At 50.4% G+C, this 26,329-nt stretch overlaps 1 protein-coding gene across 3 annotated transcripts in view; it reads left to right on the forward strand.

Annotated features, from left to right (window-relative positions):
- grhl2b (grainyhead-like transcription factor 2b) overlaps nt 1-26,329 on the forward strand; it is a 96,434-nt gene that overhangs the window by 56,142 nt on the left and 13,963 nt on the right. For 2 of the 3 annotated variants that reach the window (XM_084313319.1, XM_084313320.1), the window contains exons 9-13: nt 10,644-10,802; nt 12,860-12,917; nt 13,541-13,713; nt 24,194-24,231; nt 24,532-24,623. In XM_084313319.1, the coding sequence (XP_084169445.1) occupies nt 10,644-10,802; nt 12,860-12,917; nt 13,541-13,713; nt 24,194-24,231; nt 24,532-24,623 (520 nt within the window). The remainder of the gene's footprint in view (nt 1-10,643; nt 10,803-12,859; nt 12,918-13,540; nt 13,714-24,193; nt 24,232-24,531; nt 24,624-26,329) is intronic. The other variant, XM_084313321.1, reaches the window with a different exon arrangement.

Consider the following 26,329-nt stretch of genomic DNA (forward strand, 5'->3'; position numbering starts at 1 on the left):
CAACTCCGACCTCCTCACCATCCCCCGCACCAGGCGTTCCACACTGGGAGACCGAGCTTTCGCTGCAGCAGCCCCCAGACTGTGGAACTCCCTCTCCCCCCTCATCCGAGGCTCTGACACCATCAACCTCTTCAAAACCAAGCTAAAAACCCACCTGTTCACACTTGCCTTCACGCAACACGGCCCCGCTCCCAAGTAGCCCACCCCTGACTCTTTTTAAGCCACAGATTCCGTTTTGTTTTGTTGTTTGTTTGTTTGTTAATTTTAACCACTTCATCCAATTGGACAGAACTTGCCTCCTTTTTTTATTTATATTTTATCTCTTATCTTATTTGTTTTTTCATGTTGTTACTATACACAGATCTTTTATGTATTTTATTATATATATTTTTTCAATTTTATTACTTACTTTTATTTTTTTCCATCCTTTCCTTGTACAGTGTCCTTGAGTCTGAGAAAGGCGCTTCTCTCTTAAAATTCAATCTATTATTATTATTATTATTAAGGTTCTTTATTGAGACAGTAGGAAGGCTGAGAGGGAGACAGAGTAGAGGAGACACAGGAGAGAAGGTTCTTTATTGAGACAGTAGGAAGGCTGAGAGGGAGACAGAGTAGAGGAGACACAGGAGAGAAGGTTCTTTATTGAGACAGTAGGAAGGCTGAGAGGGAGACAGAGTAGAGGAGACACAGGAGAGAAGGTTCTTTATTGAGACAGTAGGAAGGCTGAGAGGGAGACAGAGTAGAGGAGACACAGGAGAGAAGGTTCTTTATTGAGACAGTAGGAAGGCTGAGAGGGAGACAGAGTAGAGGAGACACAGGAGAGAAGGTTCTTTATTGAGACAGTAGGAAGGCTGAGAGGGAGACAGAGTAGAGGAGACACAGGAGAGACGGTTCTTTATTGAGACAGTAGGAAGGCTGAGAGGGAGACAGAGTAGAGGAGACACAGGAGAGAAGGTTCTTTACTGAGACAGTAGGAAGGCTGAGAGGGAGACAGAGTAGAGGAGACTCAGGAGAGAAGGTTCTTCATTGAGACAGTAGGAAGGCTGAGAGGGAGACAGAGTAGAGGAGACACAGGAGAGAGGGTTCTTTATTGAGACAGTAGGAAGGCTGAGAGGGAGACAGAGGAGAGGAGACACAGGAGAGAAGGTTCTTTATTGAGACAGTAGGGAGGCTGAGAGGGAGACAGAGTAGGAGAGACACAGGAGAGAAGGTTCTTTATTGAGACAGTAGGAAGGCTGAGAGGGAGACAGAGTAGAGGAGACACAGGAGAGAAGGTTCTTTACTGAGACAGTAGGAAGGCTGAGAGGGAGACAGAGTAGAGGAGACTCAGGAGAGAAGGTTCTTCATTGAGACAGTAGGAAGGCTGAGAGGGAGACAGAGTAGAGGAGACACAGGAGAGAGGGTTCTTTATTGAGACAGTATGAAGGCTGAGAGGGAGACAGAGTAGAGGAGACTCAGGAGAGAAGGTTCTTTATTGAGACAGTAGGAAGGCTGAGAGGGAGACAGAGTAGAGGAGACACAGGAGAGAAGGTTCTTTATTGAGACAGTAGGAAGGCTGAGAGGGAGACAGAGTAGAGGAGACACAGGAGAGAAGGTTCTTTATTGAGACAGTAGGAAGGCTGAGAGGGAGACAGAGTAGAGGAGACACAGGAGAGAAGGTTCTTTATTAAGACAGTAGGAAGACTGAGAGGGAGACAGAGTAGAGGAGACACAGGAGAGAAGGTTCTTTATTAAGACAGTAGGAAGGCTGAGAGGGAGACAGAGTAGAGGAGACACAGGAGAGAAGGTTCTTTATTGAGACAGTAGGAAGACTGAGAGGGAGACAGAGTAGAGGAGACACAGGAGAGAAGGTTCTTTATTGAGACAGTAGGAAGGCTGAGAGGGAGACAGAGGAGAGGAGACACAGGAGAGAAGGTTCTTTATTAAGACAGTAGGAAGGCTGAGAGGGAGACAGAGTAGAGGAGACACAGGAGAGAAGGTTCTTTATTGAGACAGTAGGGAGGCTGAGAGGGAGACAGAGTAGAGGAGACACAGGAGAGAAGGTTCTTTATTAAGACAGTAGGAAGGCTGAGAGGGAGACAGAGTAGAGGAGACACAGGAGAGAAGGTTCTTTATTGAGACAGTAGGGAGGCTGCGAGGGAGACAGAGTAGTGGAGACACAGGAGAGAAGGTTCTTTATTGAGACAGTAGGAAGGCTGAGAGGGAGACAGAGTAGGGGAGACACAGGAGAGAAGGTTCTTTAGTGAGACAGTAGGAAGGCTGAGAGGGAGACAGAGTAGAGGAGACACAGGAGAGAGGATTCTTTATTGAGACAGTAGGAAGGCTGAGAGGGAGACAGAGGAGAGGAGACACAGGAGAGAAGGTTCTTTATTGAGACAGTAGGAAGGCTGAGAGGGAGACAGAGTAGAGGAGACACAGGAGAGAAGGTTCTTTATTGAGACAGTAGGAAGGCTGAGAGGGAGACAGAGTAGAGGAGACACAGGAGAGAAGGTTCTTTACTGAGACAGTAGGAAGGCTGAGAGGGAGACAGAGTAGAGGAGACTCAGGAGAGAAGGTTCTTCATTGAGACAGTAGGAAGGCTGAGAGGGAGACAGAGTAGAGGAGACACAGGAGAGAGGGTTCTTTATTGAGACAGTATGAAGGCTGAGAGGGAGACAGAGTAGAGGAGACTCAGGAGAGAAGGTTCTTTATTGAGACAGTAGGAAGGCTGAGAGGGAGACAGAGTAGAGGAGACACAGGAGAGAAGGTTCTTTATTGAGACAGTAGGAAGGCTGAGAGGGAGACAGAGTAGAGGAGACACAGGAGAGAAGGTTCTTTATTGAGACAGTAGGAAGGCTGAGAGGGAGACAGAGTAGAGGAGACACAGGAGAGAAGGTTCTTTATTAAGACAGTAGGAAGACTGAGAGGGAGACAGAGTAGAGGAAACACAGGAGAGAAGGTTCTTTATTAAGACAGTAGGAAGACTGAGAGGGAGACAGAGTAGAGGAGACACAGGAGAGAAGGTTCTTTATTGAGACAGTAGGAAGGCTGAGAGGGAGACAGAGGAGAGGAGACACAGGAGAGAAGGTTCTTTATTAAGACAGTAGGAAGGCTGAGAGGGAGACAGAGTAGAGGAGACACAGGAGAGAAGGTTCTTTATTGAGACAGTAGGAAGGCTGAGAGGGAGACAGAGTAGAGGAGACACAGGAGAGAAGGTTCTTTATTAAGACAGTAGGAAGGCTGAGAGGCAGACAGAGTAGAGGAGACACAGGAGAGAAGGTTCTTTATTGAGACAGTAGGAAGGCTGAGAGGGAGACACAGGAGAGAAGGTTCTTTATTGAGACAGTAGGACGGCTGAGAGGGAGACAGAGTAGAGGAGACACAGGAGAGAAGGTTCTTTATTGAGACAGTATGAAGGCTGAGAGGCAGACAGAGTAGAGGAGACACAGGAGAGAAGGTTCTTTATTGAGACAGTAGGAAGGCTGAGAGGGAGACAGAGTAGAGGAGACACAGGAGAGAAGGTTCTTTATTAAGACAGTAGGAAGACTGAGAGGGAGACAGAGTAGAGGAAACACAGGAGAGAAGGTTCTTTATTAAGACAGTAGGAAGACTGAGAGGGAGACAGAGTAGAGGAGACACAGGAGAGAAGGTTCTTTATTGAGACAGTAGGAAGGCTGAGAGGGAGACAGAGTAGAGGAGACACAGGAGAGAAGGTTCTTTATTGAGACAGTAGGGAGGCTGAGAGGGAGACAGAGTAGAGGAGACACAGGAGAGAAGGTTCTTCATTGAGACAGTAGGAAGGCTGAGAGGGAGACAGAGGAGAGGAGACACAGGAGAGAAGGTTCTGAAGGGATCTGATCCCAGGCCATCAGGGGTACTTTTGGGTGTTAACCACTACACTGCTGGTGTGGTTGACTGTAGAACCTGGAGGGTGAAGATGTTGACTTACTTGTGTTTGTCTCACATTCCGTCTACAATCAAACCCTTTGCATCCTTTTCTGTCTCACTGGTTGAGTTCTATATGTGCTGGAGGGCCCAGGGTTAGGGTTAGCAGCACCACACACCCACCCTATTATGTTTGTTTTGCCCTCATTTCTGTTAGTAATGTGTTAGCTCTCTCTCTCTATAGACATCTCTCTCTCTATTGACAGCTCTCTCTCTCTATACACAGCTCTCTCAGAGGGTTATGGTTAGCTGCAGGGGTTCAGGACTTCGTAGAGCCACTATATTTACTCTGCGTGTGTTTGTTTTGTTTGTAATTGCGTTGTGGGACAAAGAGGACCTGGGTGGATATCGCTTTGAACTAATATTGACTCTCTCTCACTCTGTCGCTCTGTCTCTCTCTCTGTGTCTCTCTCTCTCTGATCTGTGTGTGTGTCTCTCTCTCCCTCCCTCCCTCCCTCCCCCCCCCCCTCCCTCCCTCCCTCCTCCCTCTCTCTCCCTCTCTCTCTCTCTCTCTCTCTCTCTCTCTCTCTCTCTCTCTCTCTCTCTCTCTCTCTCTCTCTCTCTCTCTCTCTCTCTCTCTCTCTCTCTCTCTCTCTCTCTCTCTCTCTCTCTCTCTCTCTGAAGTTGTTCATTATACCAGTGTGAATAGTGTGTATTGTGTGTAGTCCACACTGAAGTATATTATGTTTAGTAAGGCTATTCCCACAAGTGAGCTTTTATTGCATTTTCTATGAATGGTTTGTTCCCTGCACAAACCATGGCCCCACCCCTAACCATAACCATAACCAACCATAACCATAACCATAATCTTAATTTCACTGTTAAAGTTACAGAGAAGCAGCAAGGCAAGGAAAAAGTATTTTCACCGTTCATAGAAAATGCTACAGAATTCACTGCACAGCTTTTTATAGCGTCGTTTTCTGAGAATATACTTGCAATGTATTGTTGGGTCTGTTTATTAGAACTGGGTCTGTTTATTAGGACTGGGTCTGTTTATTAGGACTGGGTCTGTTTATTACTGGGTCTGTTTATTAGGACTGGGTCTGTTTATTACTGGGTCTGTTTATTAGGACTGGGTCTGTTTATTACTGGGTCTGTTTATTAGGACTGGGTCCTGTTTATTACTGGGTCTGTTTATTAGGACTGGGTCTGTTTATTACTGGGTCTGTTTATTAGGACTGGGTCTGTTTATTACTGGGTCTGTTTATTAGGACTGGGTCTGTTTATTACTGGGTCTGTTTATTAGGACTGGGTCTGTTTATTACTGGGTCTGTTTATTAGGACTGGTTCTGTTTATTAGGACTGGGTCTGTTTATTACTGGGTCTGTTTATTAGGACTGGTTCTGTTTATTAGGATTGGTTCTGTTTATTAGGACTGGTTCTGTTTATTACCGGGTCTGTTTATTAGGACTGGGTCTGTTTATTACTGGTTCTGTTTATTATTACTGGGTCTGTTTATTACTGAGTCTGTTTATTAGGACTGGTTCTGTTTATTACTGGGTCTGTTTATTACTGGGTCTGTTTATTACTGGGTCTGTTTAATACTGGGTCTGTTTATTAGGACTGGTTCTGTTTATTACTGGGTCTGTTTATTACTGGGTCTGTTTATTACTGAGTCTGTTTATTACTGGTTCTGTTTATTAGGACTGGGTCTGTTTATTACTGGGTCTGTTTATTACTGGGTCTGTTTATTACTGGGTCTGTTTATTACTGGTTCTGTTTATTACTGGGTCTGTTTATTAGGACTGGGTCTGTTTATTACTGGGTCTGTTTATTATTACTGGGTCTGTTTATTAGGACTGGGTCTGTTTATTACTGGGTCTGTTTATTAGGATTGGGTCTGTTTATTAGGACTGGGTCTGTTTATTACTGGGTCTGTTTATTAGGACTGGGTCTGTTTATTAGGACTGGGTCTGTTTATTAGGACTGGGTCTGTTTATTAGGACTGGGTCTGTTTATTAGAACTGGTTCTGTTTATTAGGACTGGGTCTGTTTATTACTGGTTCTGTTTATTATTACTGGGTCTGTTTATTACTGGATCTGTTTATTACTGGGTCTGTTTATTAGGACTGGTTCTGTTTATTACTGGGTCTGTTTATTACTGGGTCTGTTTATTAGGACTGGGTCTGTTTATTACTGGGTCTGTTTATTAGGACTGGTTCTGTTTATTACTGGGTCTGTTTATTAGAACTGGGTCTGTTTATTACTGGGTCTGTTTATTAGGACTGGGTCTGTTTATTAGGACTGGGTCTGTTTATTAGGACTGGGTCTGTTTATTAGGACTGGTTCTGTTTATTACTGGGTCTGTTTATTAGGACTGGTTCTGTTTATTACTGGGTCTGTTTATTAGGACTGGGTCTGTTTATTACTGGGTCTATTTATTACTGGTTCTGTTTATTACTGGGTCTGTTTATTAGGACTGGTTCTGTTTATTACTGGGTCTGTTTATTAGGACTGGGTCTGTTTATTAGGACTGGTTCTGTTTATTACTGGGTCTGTTTATTACTGGTTCTGTTTATTACTGGGTCTGTTTATTACTGGTTCTGTTTATTACTGGGTCTGTTTATTACTGGGTCTGTTTATTAGGACTGGGTCTGTTTATTAGGACTGGGTCTGTTTATTACTGGGTCTGTTTATTAGGACTGGTTCTGTTTATTAGGACTGGTTCTGTTTATTAGGGTATTCTTGTTTACCAGAGAGGAGATCCGGTACAAGAATCGAGTTCGTTGGTTGACTTTTTTTATTACATTGGATGCCATTTTGTCACAGGAAAGATTAGCCTCTAGGATGGAACCCAGGTAGGTAATTTCATCTTTCCTTGTGACAATATTGTCACCCACTGTAACTGAGAAGCCGGCGGTCTTGCTGAGTTTGTTATTTGAACCGAAGAGAATGGACTCTGTTTTGCCCAGGCGTAATGATAGTTTGTTATCAGCGAGCCATATGCAGATTTTGCCTAGTTCCGAGCTGAGGGTTTTTTCAACCTGTAACTTGTTCTTGTCAGAGACCAGCAGGGCTGAGTCCTCCGCAAACTGTCATTTGCATAAATTAGGAACAGTAGCGGTCCTAGTATGCTTCCTTGTGGAACACCACAGCTCACTGTGAGGGGGGGGATAGGGTACCGTTTACCTCCACCATCTGTTCTCTCCCCTCCAGGTAGGATTGCATCCAGCTCACTGATAGACTATCAAAACCAATTGCTTTTAGCTTGTCAATCAGAATGGTGTGATTGACAGTGTCGAAGGCCTTTTGTAGGTCCAGCATGACCATGCCGCAGTATTTGCCCGCGTCCACCTCTTGTTTGATGTGGTCGTTCAAATAGAGGAGGCATGTGTCAGTGGAGTGGGATGTTCTGAAGCCAGATTGGAATTTGTAGATTCGATTTTTTTCCGCTAGGTACTTTTCAACCTGTTCGTAGACTATTTTTTCCATGACTTTCGAGATGGAGGTAAGAATAGAAACAGGGCGTCTGCGTCTAATCTACTGCCCTTTTTGTGCATGGAGGTCACTCTAGCAATTTTGAAGTCCTTGGGGACATGCCCCTGTTTTATAGAGAGGTTTATTATGTGTGTGATGACTGGGGTGATGGCGGCTGCTGAGTCTCTGAGGAATTTGGACGGGATGTTGTCATGGCCAGTGGCCTTGTTCGGTTGGAGGGCGCTCAGTGTTTTGAGTACCTCAGCTGTTGTTACCATTACAAGTTTGAAGTCGTCTTTGCGGACCCCTAGGTTTTTGTAGTAAGCTACTATGTGTTCTACCCCATAATGCCCTGAGTGGGAGGGTAGTTTGTTTGCCAGTGTTGTGGCTATGTTTGTGAAGAAAATGTTTAAGTAACTGGCTACATCCAGCTTGTCTGTGATGAGCGTGTTGTCCGTCTTTATGTTTATGTTTGAGAATCTGGTTTTAAGTTTTTTACTGCAGCCTAGTTGATTATTGAGTAATTTCCAAAGTTCACGTGGTTTGTTTTTGTTTTTCTCAGTTTTGTCATTGATGAAATTCTTTTTTGCAGTTTTGATCATGGAGTTTACTTCCTTTCTTAGTCTGTTTCTTTCCAGTTTGAGTTCGGTCACGTGGGCTTGGAGTTCACTGCTCGTGCTTTTGGTAAGCTTTGACTGACTTTTACGAAACTCAGAGCATTTTTTGTCTCTGGTTTTCATAGCGGCCAATATTTCCAGCATCCGCGGCTCAGCGTGATTTTTTACCCTGGTGGTTCTGTAGGCTGCTCTTGGCATTTACAGTTTCAAAATGTGCATAGAAAGTATTTTGCTCATTTGCCAGGGAGACATCATTGTTCAGTATGGGGGGGGGGGGGGGGGCTTTGTAGTCTGTCATCGTTCTGAGGCCCTGCCCCCTGGAATCAGCCTGTTCTACTGCCCCTTTTCCTCCGTCACTGTTCTCTTTTGGTTTGGGAAAACTAATTGTGGTGGAGGGGACTATTTCTTCTACCAGAGTACCAACAAAGTCCAGCACTGTTTCTGTGATTGATATTGTCTGTGCTCTCACCAAACACGCTCCAGCCTGTGCAATCGAGAGTCCACGGCAGCGTGCTTGAGACTTTGTTTCTACTTTGGCATAAGAACGATGGGCGTTGTGATCAGATTTACAGAATGGACTACGAGCCTGTGATTTATACCCTTCCTTAAATTGCGAGTAGCAATGATCTAATATTATACTCTCGCCTCTGGTGGGACAAGTCACATGCTGATAGAAGTTTGGTAAAACCTTTTTAAGATTCGCCCTGTTGGTGCGGCTAAGTGGCGCAGTGGGCAAGGCGCTCGCCACTAACGCAGGAGATGCTGGGTTCGAGCCCAGCTCTCGGCGTTGCTACCAGCTTGGCTGGTCGTTCATACTAACACAATTGGCAGTGTTAGGGGTGGGAAAGCTGGTGGGTGGGGATTGGACGTTGTGCACAGCGACTCCTACAGGTCGGTTTGTGCGCCTGTACAGCAGAATCAGGAAGTAACGGGGGCAGCGTGAGCCTCCCACGCGTTACTCCTCGCGCTGTGCAGGTGAAAAGATGCAACAGGCTGCCTCCTCGTGTACCGGAGGGGACACGTGATGCAAGGCTTGGTCCACACTTCAGCCGACCAGTGGGAGGCATAGTCTAGCAACGTTCGAGACAGGGGAGGGGAGAATTGAAGGGAGGATTGGCGAGGCGAAATTGGGAGAAAAATAGAAAAATAAGGAGACAAAGTGGATAAAAAAAAAGATTCGCCCTGTCTGGAGTTTGTTTACCTCATCGTGAAGCTCTGAAAGCGCTGCCCCAGTGTTGACTTGATGTGAATGAATGGACGACACTTGATGGATACTGTATATACTCCAGGTTGGCCAAGCAGTCTCTTCGAACCCTATATGGACCCAAACGCTAACGACTAATGCCTAACGTTATAGGGTCTGAACCATATATGGACCTAATGTAATATTATGATTATTTTAGCAGATATTGTGATCACCATGTAACTTGAGATATCATGTTTTAAGGTATAGAATCTTCAGGAGTTTAAAACTCGTTATTATATTGTGGGATTTACCTCCTGCTCTATAGCATCTACCTGCTAGCTCTATAGCATTTACCTGCTAGCTCTATAGCATTTACCTGCTAGCTCTATAACATTTACCTGCTAGCTCGATAGCATTTACCTGCTAGCTCTATAGCATCTACCTGCTACCTCTATAGCATTTACCTGCTAGCTCTATAACATTTTCCTGCTAGCTCGATAGCATTTACCTGCTAGCTCTATAGCATCTACCTGCTACCTCTATAGCATTTACCTGCTAGCTCTATAGCATCTACCTGCTACCTCTATAGCATTTACCTGCTAGCTCTATAGCATTTACCTGCTAGCTCTATAGCATTTACCTGCTATCTCTATAGCATCTACCTGCTAGCTCTATAGCATCTACCTGCTAGCTCTATAGCATCTACCTGCTAGCTCTATAGCATTTACCTGTTAGCTCTATAGCATCTACCTGCTAGCTCTATAGCATCTACCTGCTAGCTCTATAGCATCTACCTGCTAGCTCTATAGCATCTACCTGCTAGCTCGATAGCATTTACCTGCTAGCTCTATAGCATTTACCTGCTAGCTCTATAGCATTTACCTGCTAGCTCGATAGCATTTACCTGCTAGCTCTATAGCATTTACCTGCTAGCTCTATAGCATTTACCTGCTAGCTCGATAGCATTTACCTGCTAGCTCTATAGCATTTACCTGCTAGCTCTATAGCATTTACCTGCTAGTTCGATAGCATTTACCTGCTAGCTCTATAGCATCTACCTGCTATCTCTATAGCATCTACCTGCTAGCTCTATAGCATCTACCTGCTAGCTCTATAGCATCTACCTGCTAGCTTGATAGCATTTACCTGCTAGCTCTATAGCATCTACCTGCTAGCTCTATAGCATCTACCTGCTAGCTCTATAGCATTTACCTGCTAGCTCGATAGCATTTACCTGCTAGCTCGATAGCATTTACCTGGCTGAATTTCCAACGGTAGACTCGGTTGATGAAATATGAATTCAGATCGCTAATAAAAAAAAATAACGAGAAAAAAATAATATTCTCGTGATGGGCCTTCAACGGGGGGGGGGTAAACCAGAGAAAACTCGGGTTGGGCAAAGTGTTAAGCAGCATGACGGTTAAGAATAGTCCTTGCAGTCAGGAGACCCTAACCCTCGCAGGAGACCCTAACCCTCCTTATCCCTGGGCGTGTTTCAGATCTTCATCACAGTCAACTGTCTGAGCACGGACTTCTCCTCTCAGAAGGGCGTGAAGGGTCTCCCGCTGATGATCCAGATCGACACCTACAGCTACAACAACCGGAGCAACCAGCCGCTCCACAGGGCCTACTCTCAGATCAAGGTGTTCTGCGACAAGGTGAGGCCACTACCTAGACCTCAAGGTGAGACCACTACCTGGACCTCAAGGTGAGACCACTACCTAGACCTCAAGGTGAGACCACTAACTAGACCTCAAGGTGAGACCACTACCTAGACCTCAAGGTGAGACCACTACCTAGACCTCAAGGTGAGACCACTAACTAGACCTCAAGGTGAGACCACTACCTAGACCTCAAGGTGAGACCACTACCTAGACCTCAAGGTGAGACCACTAACTAGACCTCAAGGTGAGACCACTACCTAGACCTCAAGGTGAGACCACTAACTAGACCTCAAGGTGAGACCACTACCTAGACCTCAAGGTGAGACCACTACCTAGACCTCAAGGTGAGACCACTAACTAGACCTCAAGGTGAGACCACTACCTAGACATCAAGGTGAGACCACTACCTAGACCTCAAGGTGAGACCACTACCTAGACCTCAAGGTGAGACCACTACCTAGACCTCAAGGTGAGACCACTACCTAGACCTCAAGGTGAGACCACTACCTAGACCTCAAGGTGAGGCCACTACCTAGACCTCAAGGTGAGACCACTACCTAGACCTCTTCAGGTGAGACCACTAACTAGACCTCAAGGTGAGACCACTAACTAGACCTCAAGGTGAGACCACTACCTGGACCTCAAGGTGAGACCACTACCTAGACCTCAAGGTGAGACCACTACCTAGACCTCTTCAGGTGAGACCACTACCTAGACATCAAGGTGAGACCACTACCTAGACCTCAAGGTGAGACCACTACCTAGACCTCAAGGTGAGACCACTACCTAGACCTCAAGGTGAGACCACTAACTAGACCTCTTCAGGTGAGACCACTACCTAGACCTCAAGGTGAGACCACTAACTAGACCTCAAGGTGAGACCACTAACTAGACCTCAAGGTGAGACCACTACCTAGACCTCAAGGTGAGACCACTAACTAGACCTCAAGGTGAGACCACTACCTGGACATCAAGGTGAGACCACTAACTAGACCTCAAGGTGAGACCACTAACTAGACCTCAAGGTGAGACCACTAACTAGACCTCAAGGTGAGACCACTACCTAGACCTCAAGGTGAGACCACTACCTAGACCTCAAGGTGAGACCACTACCTAGACCTCAAGGTGAGACCACTACCTAGACCTCAAGGTGAGACCACTACCTAGACCTCAAGGTGAGACCACTACCTAGACCTCAAGGTGAGACCACTACCTAGACCTCAAGGTGAGACCACTACCTAGACCTCAAGGTGAGACCACTACCTAGACCTCAAGGTGAGACCACTACCTAGACCTCAAGGTGAGACCACTACCTAGACCTCAAGGTGAGACCACTAACTAGACCTCAAGGTGAGACCACTACCTAGACCTCAAGGTGAGACCACTACCTAGACCTCAAGGTGAGACCACTACCTAGACCTCAAGGTGAGACCACTACCTAGACCTCAAGGTGAGACCACTAACTAGACCTCAAGGTGAGACCACTACCTAGACCTCAAGGTGAGACCACTACCTAGACCTCAAGGTGAGACCACTACCTAGACCTCAAGGTGAGACCACTACCTAGACCTCAAGGTGAGACCACTACCTAGACCTCAAGGTGAGACCACTAACTAGACCTCAAGGTGAGACCACTACCTAGACCTCAAGGTGAGACCACTACCTAGACCTCAAGGTGAGACCACTACCTAGACCTCAAGGTGAGACCACTACCTAGACCTCAAGGTGAGACCACTACCTAGACCTCAAGGTGAGACCACTACCTAGACCTCAAGGTGAGACCACTACAAGGTGAGGCTTCCTAGTTGTAGCAACGAGATGTCCTCTGGTTCTTCCGCTTCTTCCCACGTAACGTGAACGCGACATAAGCACAGGTCCTGCCTGACTAATTAAATCAACTAATCCATTAGTGGACAAAATGCTATGACTATTAGTCAACCACACTTGACTGATGAGTTCCCTCTGTCTTGTTGTCTTGTTTTCTTTCTCTCTTGTTCTCTCTTGTTCTCTTTCTCTTGTTCTCTTTTTCTCCTTCTCTTCTGTCATATCAGGGAGCAGAGAGGAAGATCAGGGATGAGGAGAGAAAACAGTATCGCAAGAAGACGAAAGGTTTGCACTACAATTTAATTCACTTGTTTATGTTTTGCAGACTTGCTTCATGCAAAAAATACACTACTCCCTGATGTGATTTATCTTGGGGTCCCAGGGAAGGTTGGAGGCCAGGCTGTGATCAGTGCTCCTAATGTGATTTATCTTGGGGTCCCAGGGAAGGTTGGAGGCCAGGCTGTGATCAGTGCTCCTAATGTGATTTCTCTTGGGGTCCCAGGGAAGGCCAGGCTGTGATCAGTGCTCCTAATGTGATTTCTCTTGGGGTCCCAGGGAAGGCCAGGCTGTGATCAGTGCTCCTAATGTGATTTCTCTTGGGGTCCCAGGGAAGGATGGAGGCCAGGCTGTGATCAGTGCTCCTAATGTGATTTCTCTTGGGGTCCCAGGGAAGGATGGAGGCCAGGCTGTGATCAGTGCTCCTAATGTGATTTCTCTTGGGGTCCCAGGGAAGGATGGAGGCCAGGCTGTGATCACGGCTCCTAATGTGATTTCTCTTGGGGTCCCAGGGAAGGATGGAGGCCAGGCTGTGATCAGTGCTCCTAATGTGATTTCTCTTGGGGTCCCAGGGAAGGATGGAGGCCAGGCTGTGATCACGGCTCCTAATGTGATTTCTCTTGGGGTCCCAGGGAAGGATGGAGGCCAGGCTGTGATCACGGCTCCTAAGAAGGCAGACACCACTTACTTCAAGACCCTGATGGACCTGGAGGCCCAGCCTGTGCTCTTCATCCCTGACGTCCACTTTGGGAACCTGCAGAGGGCAGGGCAGGTGAGGGAACTCAACCTGCAGAGGGCAGGGCAGGTGAGGGAACTCAACCTGCAGAGAACAGGACAGAGGAGGGAACTCAACCTGCAGAGGGCAGGGCAGGGGAGGGAACTCAACCTGCAGAGGGCAGGGCAGGGGAGGGAACTCAACCTGCAGAGGGCAGTGTAGAGTTCCGTGTTCCTTCGCTCTCTATGTTCAATGTAGAGGGTTCTGTTTCTTTGTCATCATGACTCATATCTTATCATATGTATTTATCCACACAAAGAACGCCTGATCCGTTTTGTTTCTTTTATGTGAATAGTTTATTTACAATAAGTGAACCAAACTTCTCCTCCATTACAAACACCACAAACACTCCCAGCTGTGACACACCCCTTTCACCCCTGTGCGCACTGACCGCTGACTGATGACAGCTGACAGCTAGGTATACGTGCTCGGCTTCCCGCCACTGCGTCATACCGTCATGTCTTTACGTACTGCAAGTACAAGAACAAAACACAAGACTTAGAATAGAGTTGCACCACATTTCCAATACAACACATGCATATGAACGTCTAGGCTACTCGCTACAAAACATAACAACCATAACATATGATCCCATTTTCAACATATGAGAACATATATCTCAACAGACAGGACAGGGAACTCAACCTGCATAGGACAGGGGAGGGAACTCAACCTGCAGAGGGCAGGACAGGTGAGGGAACTCAACCTGCAGAGGACAGGACAGAGGAGGGAACTCAACCTGCAGAGGACAGGACAGGGGAGGGAACTCAACCTGCAGAGGGCAGGACAGGGGAGGGAACTCAACCTGCAGAGGACAGGACAGAGGAGGGAACTCAACCTGCAGAGGGCAGGACAGGTGAGGGAACTCAACCTGCAGAGGACAGGACAGGGGAGGGAACTCAACCTGCAGAGGGCAGGACAGAGGAGGGAACTCAACCTGCAGAGGACAGGACAGGTGAGGGAACTCAACCTGCAGAGGGCAGGACAGGTGAGGGAACTCAACCTGCAGAGGACAGGACAGGTGAGGGAACTCAACCTGCAGAGGACAGGACAGAGGAGGGAACTCAACCTGCAGAGGACAGGACAGGTGAGGGAACTCAACCTGCAGAGGGCGGGACAGAGGAGGGAACTCAACCTGCAGAGGACAGGACAGAGGAGGGAACTCAACCTGCAGAGGACAGGACAGGGGAGGGAACTCAACCTGCAGAGGACAGGACAGAGGAGGGAACTCAACCTGCAGAGGACAGGACAGGTGAGGGAACTCAACCTGCAGAGGACAGGACAGAGGAGGGAACTCAACCTGCAGAGGACAGGGGAGGGAACTCAACCTGCAGAGGGCAGGACAGGTGAGGGAACTCAACCTGCAGAGGGCAGGACAGGGGAGGGAACTCAACCTGCAGAGGACAGGACAGAGGAGGGAACTCAACCTGCAGAGGACAGGACAGGTGAGGGAACTCAACCTGCAGAGGGCAGGGGAGGGAACTCAACCTGCAGAGGGCAGGACAGGGGAGGGAACTCAACCTGCAGAGAGCAGGACAGGGGAGGGAACTCAACCTGCAGAGGGCGGGACAGAGGAGGGAACTCAACCTGCAGAGGGCAGGACAGAGGAGGGAACTCAACCTGCAGAGGACAGAGGAGGGAACTCAACCTGCAGAGGGCAGGGGAGGGAACTCAACCTGCAGAGGACAGGGCAGGGGAGGGAACTCAACCTGCAGAGGGCAGGGGAGGGAACTCAACCTGCAGAGGACAGGACAGAGGAGGGAACTCAACCTGCAGAGGACAGGACAGAGGAGGGAACTCAACCTGCAGAGGACAGGACAGGGGAGGGAACTCAACCTGCAGAGGACAGGACAGGTGAGGGAACTCAACCTGCAGAGGACAGGACAGGTGAGGGAACTCAACCTGCAGAGGACAGGACAGGGGATGGAACTCAACCTGCAGAGGACAGGACAGGTGAGGGAACTCAACCTGCAGAGGGCAGGACAGGGGAGGGAACTCAACCTGCAGAGGACAGGACAGGTGAGGGAACTCAACCTGCAGAGGACAGGACAGAGGAGGGAACTCAACCTGCAGAGGACAGGACAGAGGAGGGAACTCAACCTGCAGAGGACAGGACAGAGGAGGGAACTCAACCTGCAGAGGGCAGGACAGGTGAGGGAACTCAACCTGCAGAGGACAGGACAGGTGAGGGAACTCAACCTGCAGAGGACAGGACAGGTGAGGGAACTCAACCTGCAGAGGACAGGACAGGGGAGGGAACTCAACCTGCAGAGGACAGGTGAGGGAACTCAACCTGCAGAGGACAGGGGAGGGAACTCAACCTGCAGAGGGCAGGACAGGGGAGGGAACTCAACCTGCAGAGGACAGGACAGGTGAGGGAACTCAACCTGCACGAGGCAGGGCAGAGGAGGGAACTCAACCTGCAGAGGACAGGACAGGGGAGGGAACTCAACCTGCAGAGGACAGGTGAGGGAACTCAACCTGCAGAGGACAGAGGAGGGAACTCAACCTGCAGAGGGCAGGACAGGGGAGGGAACTCAACCTGCAGAGGACAGGACAGGTGAGGGAACTCAACCTGCAGAGGGCAGGACAGGTGAGGGAACTCAACCTGCAGAGGACAGGACAGAGGAGGGAACTCAACCTGCAGAGGACAGGGGAGGACAGGGAACGCAACCTGCAGAGGACAGGACAGGGGAGGGAACTCAACCTGCAGAGGACAGGATAGGTGAGGGAACTCAACCTGCAGAGGGCAGGACAGGTGAGGGAACTCAACCTGCAGAGGACAGGACAGAGGAGGGAACTCAACCTGCAGAGGACAGGGGAGGACAGGGAACTCAACCTGCAGAGGGCAGGACAGGTGAGGGAACTCAACCTGCAGAGGACAGGACAGGTGAGGGAACTCAACCTGCAGAGGACAGGACAGAGGAGGGAACTCAACCTGCAGAGGGCAGGGCAGAGGAGGGAACTCAACCTGCAGAGGACAGGACAGAGGAGGGAACTCAACCTGCAGAGAACAGGACAGAGGAGGGAACTCAACCTGCAGAGGACAGGACAGAGGAGGGAACTCAACCTGCAGAGGACAGGGCAGGTGAGGGAACTCAACCTGCAGAGGGCAGGACAGGTGAGGGAACTCAACCTGCAGAGGACAGGACAGGGGAGGGAACTCAACCTGCAGAGGACAGGACAGAGGAGGGAACTCAACCTGCAGAGGACAGGACAGGTGAGGGAACTCAACCTGCAGAGGACAGGTGAGGGAACTCAACCTGCAGAGGACAGGACAGGGGAGGGAACTCAACCTGCAGAGGACAGGACAGAGGAGGGAACTCAACCTGCAGAGAACAGGACAGAGGAGGGAACTCAACCTGCAGAGAACAGGACAGAGGAGGGAACTCAACCTGCAGAGGACAGGACAGGACAGGGAACTCAACCTGCAGAGGACAGGTGAGGGAACTCAACCTGCAGAGGACAGGACAGGTGGGGGAACTCAACCTGAAGAGGACAGGACAGGGAACTCAACTTGCAGAGGACAGGACAGAGGAGGGAACTCAACCTGCAGAGGACAGGTGAGGGAACTCAACCTGCAGAGGGCAGGACAGGTGAGGGAACTCAACCTGCAGAGGACAGGACAGGGGAGGGAACTCAACCTGCAGAGAACAGGACAGGGGAGGGAACTCAACCTGCAGAGAACAGGGGAGGGGAGGGAACTCAACCTGCAGAGGGCAGGATAGGGGAGGGAACTCAACCTGCAGAGGGCAGGACAGAGGAGGGAACTCAACCTGCAGAGGGCAGGATAGGGGAGGGAACTCAACCTGCAGAGGACAGGACAGGGAACTCAACCTGCAGAGGACAGGACAGGACAGGGAACTCAACCTGCAGAGGACAGGACAGAGGAGGGAACTCAACCTGCAGAGGACAGGACAGAGGAGGGAACTCAACCTGCAGAGGACAGGGCAGGGAACTCAACTTGCAGAGGACAGGACAGAGGAGGGAACTCAACCTGCAGAGGGCAGGACAGAGGAGGGAACTCAACCTGCAGAGGACAGGACAGGGGAGGGAACTCAACCTGCAGAGGACAGGGGAGGGGAGGGAACTCAACCTGCAGAGGACAGGACAGGGGAGGGAACTCACCCCGCAGAGGACAGGGCAGAGGAGGGAACTCAACCTGCAGAGGACAGGGCAGAGGAGGGAACTCAACCTGCAGAGGACAGGGCAGAGGAGGGAACTCAACCTGCAGAGGGCAGGACAGAGGAGGGAACTCAACCTGCAGAGGACAGGACAGAGGAGGGAACTCAACCTGCAGAGGACAGGTGAGGGAACTCAACCTGCAGAGGACAGGACAGGGGAGGGAACTCAACCTGCAGAGGACAGGACAGGTGAGGGAACTCAACCTGCAGAGGGCAGGACAGGGGAGGGAACTCAACCTGCAGAGGACAGGACAGGGGAGGGAACTCAACCTGCAGAGGGCAGGTGAGGGAACTCAACCTGCAGAGGACAGGACAGGGGAGGGAACTCAACCTGCAGAGGGCAGGACAGGTGAGGGAACTCAACCTGCAGAGGGCAGGACAGGTGAGGGAACTCAACCTGCAGAGGGCAGGACAGGGGAGGGAACTCAACCTGCAGAGGGCAGGTGAGGGAACTCAACCTGCAGAGGACAGGACAGGGGAGGGAACTCAACCTGCAGAGGGCAGGACAGGTGAGGGAACTCAACCTGCAGAGGACAGGACAGGACAGGGAACTCAACCTGCAGAGGGCAGGACAGGGGAGGGAACTCAACCTGCAGAGGACAGGACAGAGGAAACTCAACCTGCAGAGGGCAGGACAGGGGAGGGAACTCAACCTGCAGAGGACAGGACAGGGAACTCAACCTGCAGAGGGCAGGACAGGGGAGGGAACTCAACCTGCAGAGGACAGGGCAGGTGAGGGAACTCAACCTGCAGAGGGCAGGACAGGTGAGGGAACTCAACCTGCAGAGGGCAGGACAGGGGAGGGAACTCAACCTGCAGAGGGCAGGACAGAGGAGGGAACTCAACCTGCAGAGGACAGGGGAGGGGAGGGAACTCAACCTGCAGAGGACAGGACAGAGGAGGGAACTCAACCTGCAGAGGACAGGACAGGGGAGGGAACTCAACCTGCAGAGGACAGGACAGGTGAGGGAACTCAACCTGCAGAGGGCAGGACAGGACAGGGAACTCAACCTGCAGAGGACAGGACAGGTGAGGGAACTCAACCTGCAGAAGACAGGACAGGTGAGGGAACTCAACCTGCAGAGGACAGGACAGGGGAGGGAACTCAACCTGCAGAGGACAGGACAGGTGAGGGAACTCAACCTGCAGAGGACAGGACAGGGGAGGGAACTCAACCTGCAGAGGACAGGACAGAGGAGGGAACTCAACCTGCAGAGGACAGGACAGGTGAGGGAACTCAACCTGCAGAGGACAGGACAGAGGAGGGAACTCAACCTGCAGAGGGCAGGACAGGGAACTCAACCTGCAGAGGGCAGGACAGGGGAGGGAACTCAACCTGCAGAGGACAGGACAGAGGAGGGAACTCAACCTGCAGAGGACAGGACAGGTGAGGGAACTCAACCTGCAGAGGACAGGACAGAGGAGGGAACTCAACCTGCAGAGGGCAGGACAGGTGAGGGAACTCAACCTGCAGAGGACAGGACAGGTGAGGGAACTCAACCTCCAGAGGACAGGACAGAGGAGGGAACTCAACCTGCAGAGGGCAGGACAGGTGAGGGAACTCAACCTGCAGAGGACAGGACAGAGGAGGGAACTCAACCTGCAGAGGGCAGGACAGGTGAGGGAACTCAACCTGCAGAGGACAGGACAGGTGAGGGAACTCAACCTGCAGAGGACAGGTGAGGGAACTCAACCTGCAGAGGGCAGGACAGGGGAGGGAACTCAACCTGCAGAGGGCAGGACAGGTGAGGGAACTCAACCTGCAGAGGACAGGACAGGTGAGGGAACTCAACCTGCAGAGGACAGGTGAGGGAACTCAACCTGCAGAGGACAGGGGAGGGAACTCAACCTGCAGAGGGCAGGACAGGGGAGGGAACTCAACCTGCAGAGGGCAGGACAGGGGAGGGAACTCAACCTGCAGAGGACAGGGGAGGGAACTCAACCTGCAGAGGGCAGGACAGGGGAGGGAACTCAACCTGCAGAGGACAGGACAGGTGAGGGAACTCAACCTGCAGAGGACAGGACAGGGGAGGGAACTCAACCTGCAGAGGACAGGTGAGGGAACTCAACCTGCAGAGGGCAGGACAGGGGAGGGAACTCAACCTGCAGAGGACAGGGGAGGGAACTCAACCTGCAGAGGACAGGACAGGTGAGGGAACTCAACCTGCAGAGGACAGGACAGAGGAGGGAACTCAACCTGCAGAGGACAGGACAGGTGAGGGAACTCAACCTGCAGAGGACAGGACAGGTGAGGGAACTCAACCTGCAGAGGGCAGGGCAGAGGAGGGAACTCAACCTGCAGAGAACAGGACAGAGGAGGGAACTCAACCTGCAGAGGGCAGGACAGGTGAGGGAACTCAACCTGCAGAGGACAGGACAGAGGAGGGAACTCAACCTGCAGAGAACAGGACAGAGGAGGGAACTCAACCTGCAGAGGGCAGGACAGGTGAGGGAACTCAACCTGCAGAGGGCAGGACAGAGGAGGGAACTCAACCTGCAGAGGACAGGGGAGGGAACTCAACCTGCAGAGGACAGGACAGAGGAGGGAACTCAACCTGCAGAGGACAGGACAGAGGAGGGAACTCAACCTGCAGAGGACAGGACAGGGGAGGGAACTCAACCTGCAGAGGACAGGACAGGGGAGGGAACTCAACCTGCAGAGGACAGGACAGGGGAGGGAACTCAACCTGCAGAGGACAGGACAGAGGAGGGAACTCAACCTGCAGAGGACAGGACAGGTGAGGGAACTCAACCTGCAGAGGACAGGGCAGAGGAGGGAACTCAACCTGCAGAGGTCAGGGCAGGTGAGGGAACTCAACCTGCAGAGGACAGGACAGAGGAGGGAACTCAACCTGCAGAGGGCAGGACAGAGGGAACTCAACCTGCAGAGGGCAGGACAGGGGAGGGAACTCAACCTGCAGAGGGCAGGACAGAGGGAACTCAACCTGCAGAGGGCAGGACAGGGGAGGGAACTCAACCTGCAGAGGACAGGACAGAGGAGGGAACTCAACCTGTAGAGGACAGGACAGGTGAGGGAACTCAACCTGCAGAGGACAGGGCAGAGGAGGGAACTCAACCTGCAGAGGGCAGGACAGGTGAGGGAACTCAACCTGCAGAGGGCAGGTGAGGGAACTCAACCTGCAGAGGACAGGACAGAGGAGGGAACTCAACCTGCAGAGGACAGGACAGGAGAGGGAACTCAACCTGCAGAGGACAGGGGAGGGGAGGGAACTCAACCTGCAGAGGACAGGACAGGTGAGGGAACTCAACCTGCAGAGGACAGGACAGAGGAGGGAACTCAACCTGCAGAGGACAGGACAGGTGAGGGAACTCAACCTGCAGAGGACAGGACAGAGGAGGGAACTCAACCTGCAGAGGACAGGACAGAGGAGGGAACTCAACCTGCAGAGGGCAGGACAGGTGAGGGAACTCAACCTGCAGAGGACAGGGCAGAGGAGGGAACTCAACCTGCAGAGGACAGGACAGGTGAGGGAACTCGACCTGCAGAGGACAGGACAGAGGAGGGAACTCAACCTGCAGAGGGCAGGACAGGTGAGGGAACTCAACCTGCAGAGGACAGGACAGGGAACTCAACCTGCAGAGGACAGGACAGAGGAGGGAACTCAACCTGCAGAGGACAGGACAGAGGAGGGAACTCAACCTGCAGAGGGCAGGACAGAAGAGGGAACTCAACCTGCAGAGGACAGGACAGAGGAGGGAACTCAACCTGCAGAGGACAGGGCAGAGGAGGGAACTCAACCTGCAGAGGACAGGACAGAGGAGGGAACTCAACCTGCAGAGGACAGGACAGGAGAGGGAACTCAACCTGCAGAGGACAGGACAGGGGAGGGAACTCAACCTGCAGAGGACAGGACAGGGAACTCAACCTGCAGAGGACAGGACAGAGGAGGGAACTCAACCTGCAGAGGACAGGACAGGGGAGGGAACTCAACCTGCAGAGGACAGGACAGGGAACTCAACCTGCAGAGGACAGGACAGGGAACTCAACCTGCAGAGGGCAGGGCAGAGGAGGGAACTCAACCTGCAGAGGACAGGACAGAGGAGGGAACTCAACCTGCAGAGGACAGGAGAGGGAACTCAACCTGCAGAGGACAGGGGAGGGGAGGGAACTCAACCTGCAGAGGACAGGACAGGTGAGGGAACTCAACCTGCAGAGGACAGGACAGGTGAGGGAACTCAACCTGCAGAGGACAGGACAGGGGAGGGAACTCAACCTGCAGAGGACAGGACAGAGGAGGGAACTCAACCTGCAGAGGGCAGGACAGAGGAGGGAACTCAACCTGCAGAGGGCAGGACAGAGGAGGGAACTCAACCTGCAGAGGACAGGACAGAGGAGGGAACTCAACCTGCAGAGGGCAGGACAGGTGAGGGAACTCAACCTGCAGAGGACAGGACAGGTGAGGGAACTCAACCTGCAGAGGGCAGGACAGAGGAGGGAACTCAACCTGCAGAGGACAGGACAGGGGAGGGAACTCAACCTGCAGAGGGCAGGACAGGACAGGGAACTCAACCTGCAGATGACAGGACAGAGGAGGGAACTCAACCTGCAGAGGACAGGTGAGGGAACTCAACCTGCAGAGGACAGGACAGGTGAGGGAACTCAACCTGCAGAGGACAGGACAGGGGAGGGAACTCAACCTGCAGAGGACAGGACAGAGGAGGGAACTCAACCTGCAGAGGGCAGGACAGGGGAGGGAACTCAACCTGCAGAGGGCAGGACAGAGGAGGGAACTCAACCTGCAGAGGACAGGACAGGGAACTCAACCTGCAGAGGACAGGACAGGACAGGGAACTCAACCTGCAGAGGACAGGACAGGGGAGGGAACTCAACCTGCAGAGGACAGGACAGGGAACTCAACCTGCAGAGGACAGGACAGGTGAGGGAACTCAACCTGCAGAGGACAGGACAGGGGAGGGAACTCAACCTGCAGAGAACAGGACAGGGGAGGGAACTCAACCTGCAGAGGACAGGACAGAGGAGGGAACTCAACCTGCAGAGGACAGGACAGGTGAGGGAACTCAACCTGCAGAGGACAGGACAGAGGAGGGAACTCAACCTGCAGAACTCAACACTAGCCTGCTGTGTATATTCAAGTTTCAAGTTTCTTTAATAGTTGTCATACAGAAGTACAGAATACTTTTATACAAAATGCTTCTTACTGTTACGCTCCAGAGACTGTGTTAGACAAGATAAGTATCAAATAAAATAGTATAGCATGTAAAATAGAAGTAAAAAATGAGGTCACAGTGTTCAGTATAGACATATGTACAATGTTCGATGCAGAATAGACGTAACTGAGTTACCATATAATATACAATACTATGCAGTGTACTAATATACAATACTATATAGTGCAAGGCAGAAATGGGATGAGGTACAATTTAGGTACAATTTACAGTAAGGTGTACGAGTTGTAGTGCAATCCTTTATCAATAAATATAAAGTGTGGGGAGTGGGTGCTACAGTGTGTTTGTTTAAAGTGAGTGTGTGCGTGTGGATGTGTGTGCTATGTGCGTTTGATGGTTGTTGTTGTGTAGTGTTCATTGTTCGTTGAGCAGCCTGATGGCCTGGGGATAGAAGCTTCTTCTGAGTCTTTCTGTGCTCGCCTTGAGACTCCGGTATCGCTTGCCTGACCGCAGCAGTTCAAAGAGGCAGTTGTTCGGGTGACTGGAGTCCTTAATGATTCTCTTAGCCTTGCCCCTGCACCGCTTGTTGTAAATGTTCTGGAGGGTGGGGAGCCCCCCTCCAATTGTGCGTTATCAACAACTTTCTTGAGTCTGTGGAACATGTTCGTTAAGTTAGTAATTTTATGATTTATTAAAGAAACTAGTCTAATATACTAATATACTAGATGATTTTCATGATGTTTATATGTTGTTTGTTCTGTTTCCATGATGTTTATATTGTTTGTTCTGTTTTCATGATGTTTATATGTTATTTGTTCTGTTTTTTGTTCTGTTTTCATGGTGTTTATATGTTGTTTGTTCTGTTTTCATGGTGTTTATATGTTGTTTGTTCTGTTTTCATGGTGTTTATATGTTGTTTGTTCTGTTTTCATGGTGTTTATATGTTGTTTGTTCTGTTTTCATGATGTTTATATTGTTTGTTCTGTTTTCATGGTGTTTATATGTTGTTTGTTCTGTTTTCATGGTGTTTATATGTTGTTTGTTCTGTTTTCATGGTGTTCATATGTTGTTTGTTCTGTTTTCATGGTGTTTATATGTTGTTTGTTCTGTTTTCATGATGTTTATATTGTTTGTTCTGTTTTCATGGTGTTTATATGTTGTTTGTTATTTTGTTTCAGGTGTTTGCCTTCAACACAGAGGAGATTGAGCGGGAGGGGTGAGTGACATCACTAGCAGATGAGACAATGCACATGTCACACCCACACACACACGTCACACCCACACACACACATGTCACACACACACACACACACGCACACATACTCATCACCTTTGTTTGTGTGCATTCAGGAAAATATTCATGTCCTCGTGTGTGTGTGTGTATGCGTGTGTGTGTGTGTGTGTGTGTGTGTGTGTGTGTGTGTGTGTGTGTGTGTGTGTGTGTGTGTGTGTGTGTGTGTGTGTGTGCGTGCGTGCGTGCGTGCGTGCGTGCGTGTGTGTGTGTGTGTCTCTGCAGGAGTGTGTTAGTAAAGAGGATGTTCCGGCCATCAGACGAGGACTTGTGCTCCTCTCCTCACAAACAGATCAAAGAGGAGACCCACAAGAGAGGTAGGTTAGCTGTATGTCCCATTGTTCCTCCTCCTCCTCTACCTCCTCTTCTACCTCCTCCTACCTCCCTCTCCTCTTCCTCTACCTCCTCCTTATCTTCCTTTACCTCCTCCTCTTTCTCTACATCATCCCCCTCTTCCTTTACCTCTACCTCCTCTTCCTCTACCCCCTCCTCCTCCTCCTCTACCTCATTATTCCTCTACATCCTCCTCCTTTACCTCATTCTCCTCATCTACCCCCCCCCTCCTTCTTTACCTCCTCCTCCTCTACATCCTCCTCCTTTACCTTTTGGAGGGTTCCCCTTTCGGCTTCTTTAATGCTCTCTTCGAGCAGGGATCACCTCTCACCCAATCTTCTGATGCGTTTGCCACCGAACTCAAACAAGATCACCCAGTGCGCGGCCAGCAAGCCGGTCACCGTCTGCGAAATCTCCGTCAGGATAGACTCTCCATCCTAGAGTTTATTTCCCAATTCCAGGGATTGCTGATCGAATCAGGCTGGAATGACGGCGCTCTCATCGACGCTTTCCAGGGCTGGATATGGTGGATCGAGAGATCGCTCTGCGGGGAGAGGTGACTACTTTAGACGAGACAATGAAACTGGTGATAAAAGTGACTGACCAGATGTCCCGTGGCGAGGCGGATCAACGCGACTGACCAGATGTCCCGTGGCGAGGCGGATCAACGTGACTGACCAGATGTCCCGTGGTCAAGGCGGATCAACGACACCTGCGTTCGCTCAGGCTTCACGTTCATTGTTGTTTCACGAGCCTCGCCGAGAGCGGCCGGGTCGTCCCGAGTTCGAGGCACACCGCTTCGTCACTCCTAGCGTTTCCTAACAGGAACCCATGCCATTAGGCAGAGCCCGTTTGTCGTCAGAAAAGAGGTTGCAGCGTTTCAGTTCTAATGTCTATATTGCGGCCGTACTGGACACTTCATATCCTCACGTACTGGACACTTAATATCCTCACGCCCCACACGTACTGGACGCTTCATATCCACACGTACTGGACGCTTCATATCCTCACGTACTGGACACTTCATATCCTCACGTACTGGACACTTCATATCCACACGTACTGGACACTTCATATCCACACGTACTGGACACTTCATATCCTCACGTACTGGACACTTCATATCCACACGTCCAGGACACTTCATATCCACACGTACTGGACACTTCATATCCTCACGTACTGGACACTTCATATCCTCACGTACTGGACACTTCATATCCTCACGTCCAGGACACTTCATATCCTCACGTCCAGGACACTTCATATCCACACGTACTGGACACTTCATATCCACACGTACTGGACACTTCATATCCTCACGTACTGGACACTTCATATCCTCACGTACTGGACACTTCATATCCTCATGTCCAGGACACTTCATATCCTCACGTACTGGACACTTCATATCCTCACGTACTGGACACTTCATATCCTCACGTACTGGACACTTCATATCCTCACGTACTGGACACTTCATATCCTCACGTACTGGACGCTTCATATCCTCACGTCCAGGACACTTCATATCCTCACGTCCAGGACACTTCATATCCTCACGTACTGGACGCTTCATATCCACACGTACTGGACGCTTCATATCCTCACGTACTGGACACTTCATATCCTCACGTACTGGACACTTCATATCCACACGTACTGGACACTTCATATCCTCACGGACTGG

Source organism: Notolepis coatsorum (assembly GCF_963971535.1).
Source record: "Notolepis coatsorum genome assembly, chromosome: 1".
Lineage (NCBI taxonomy): Eukaryota > Metazoa > Chordata > Actinopteri > Aulopiformes > Paralepididae > Notolepis > Notolepis coatsorum.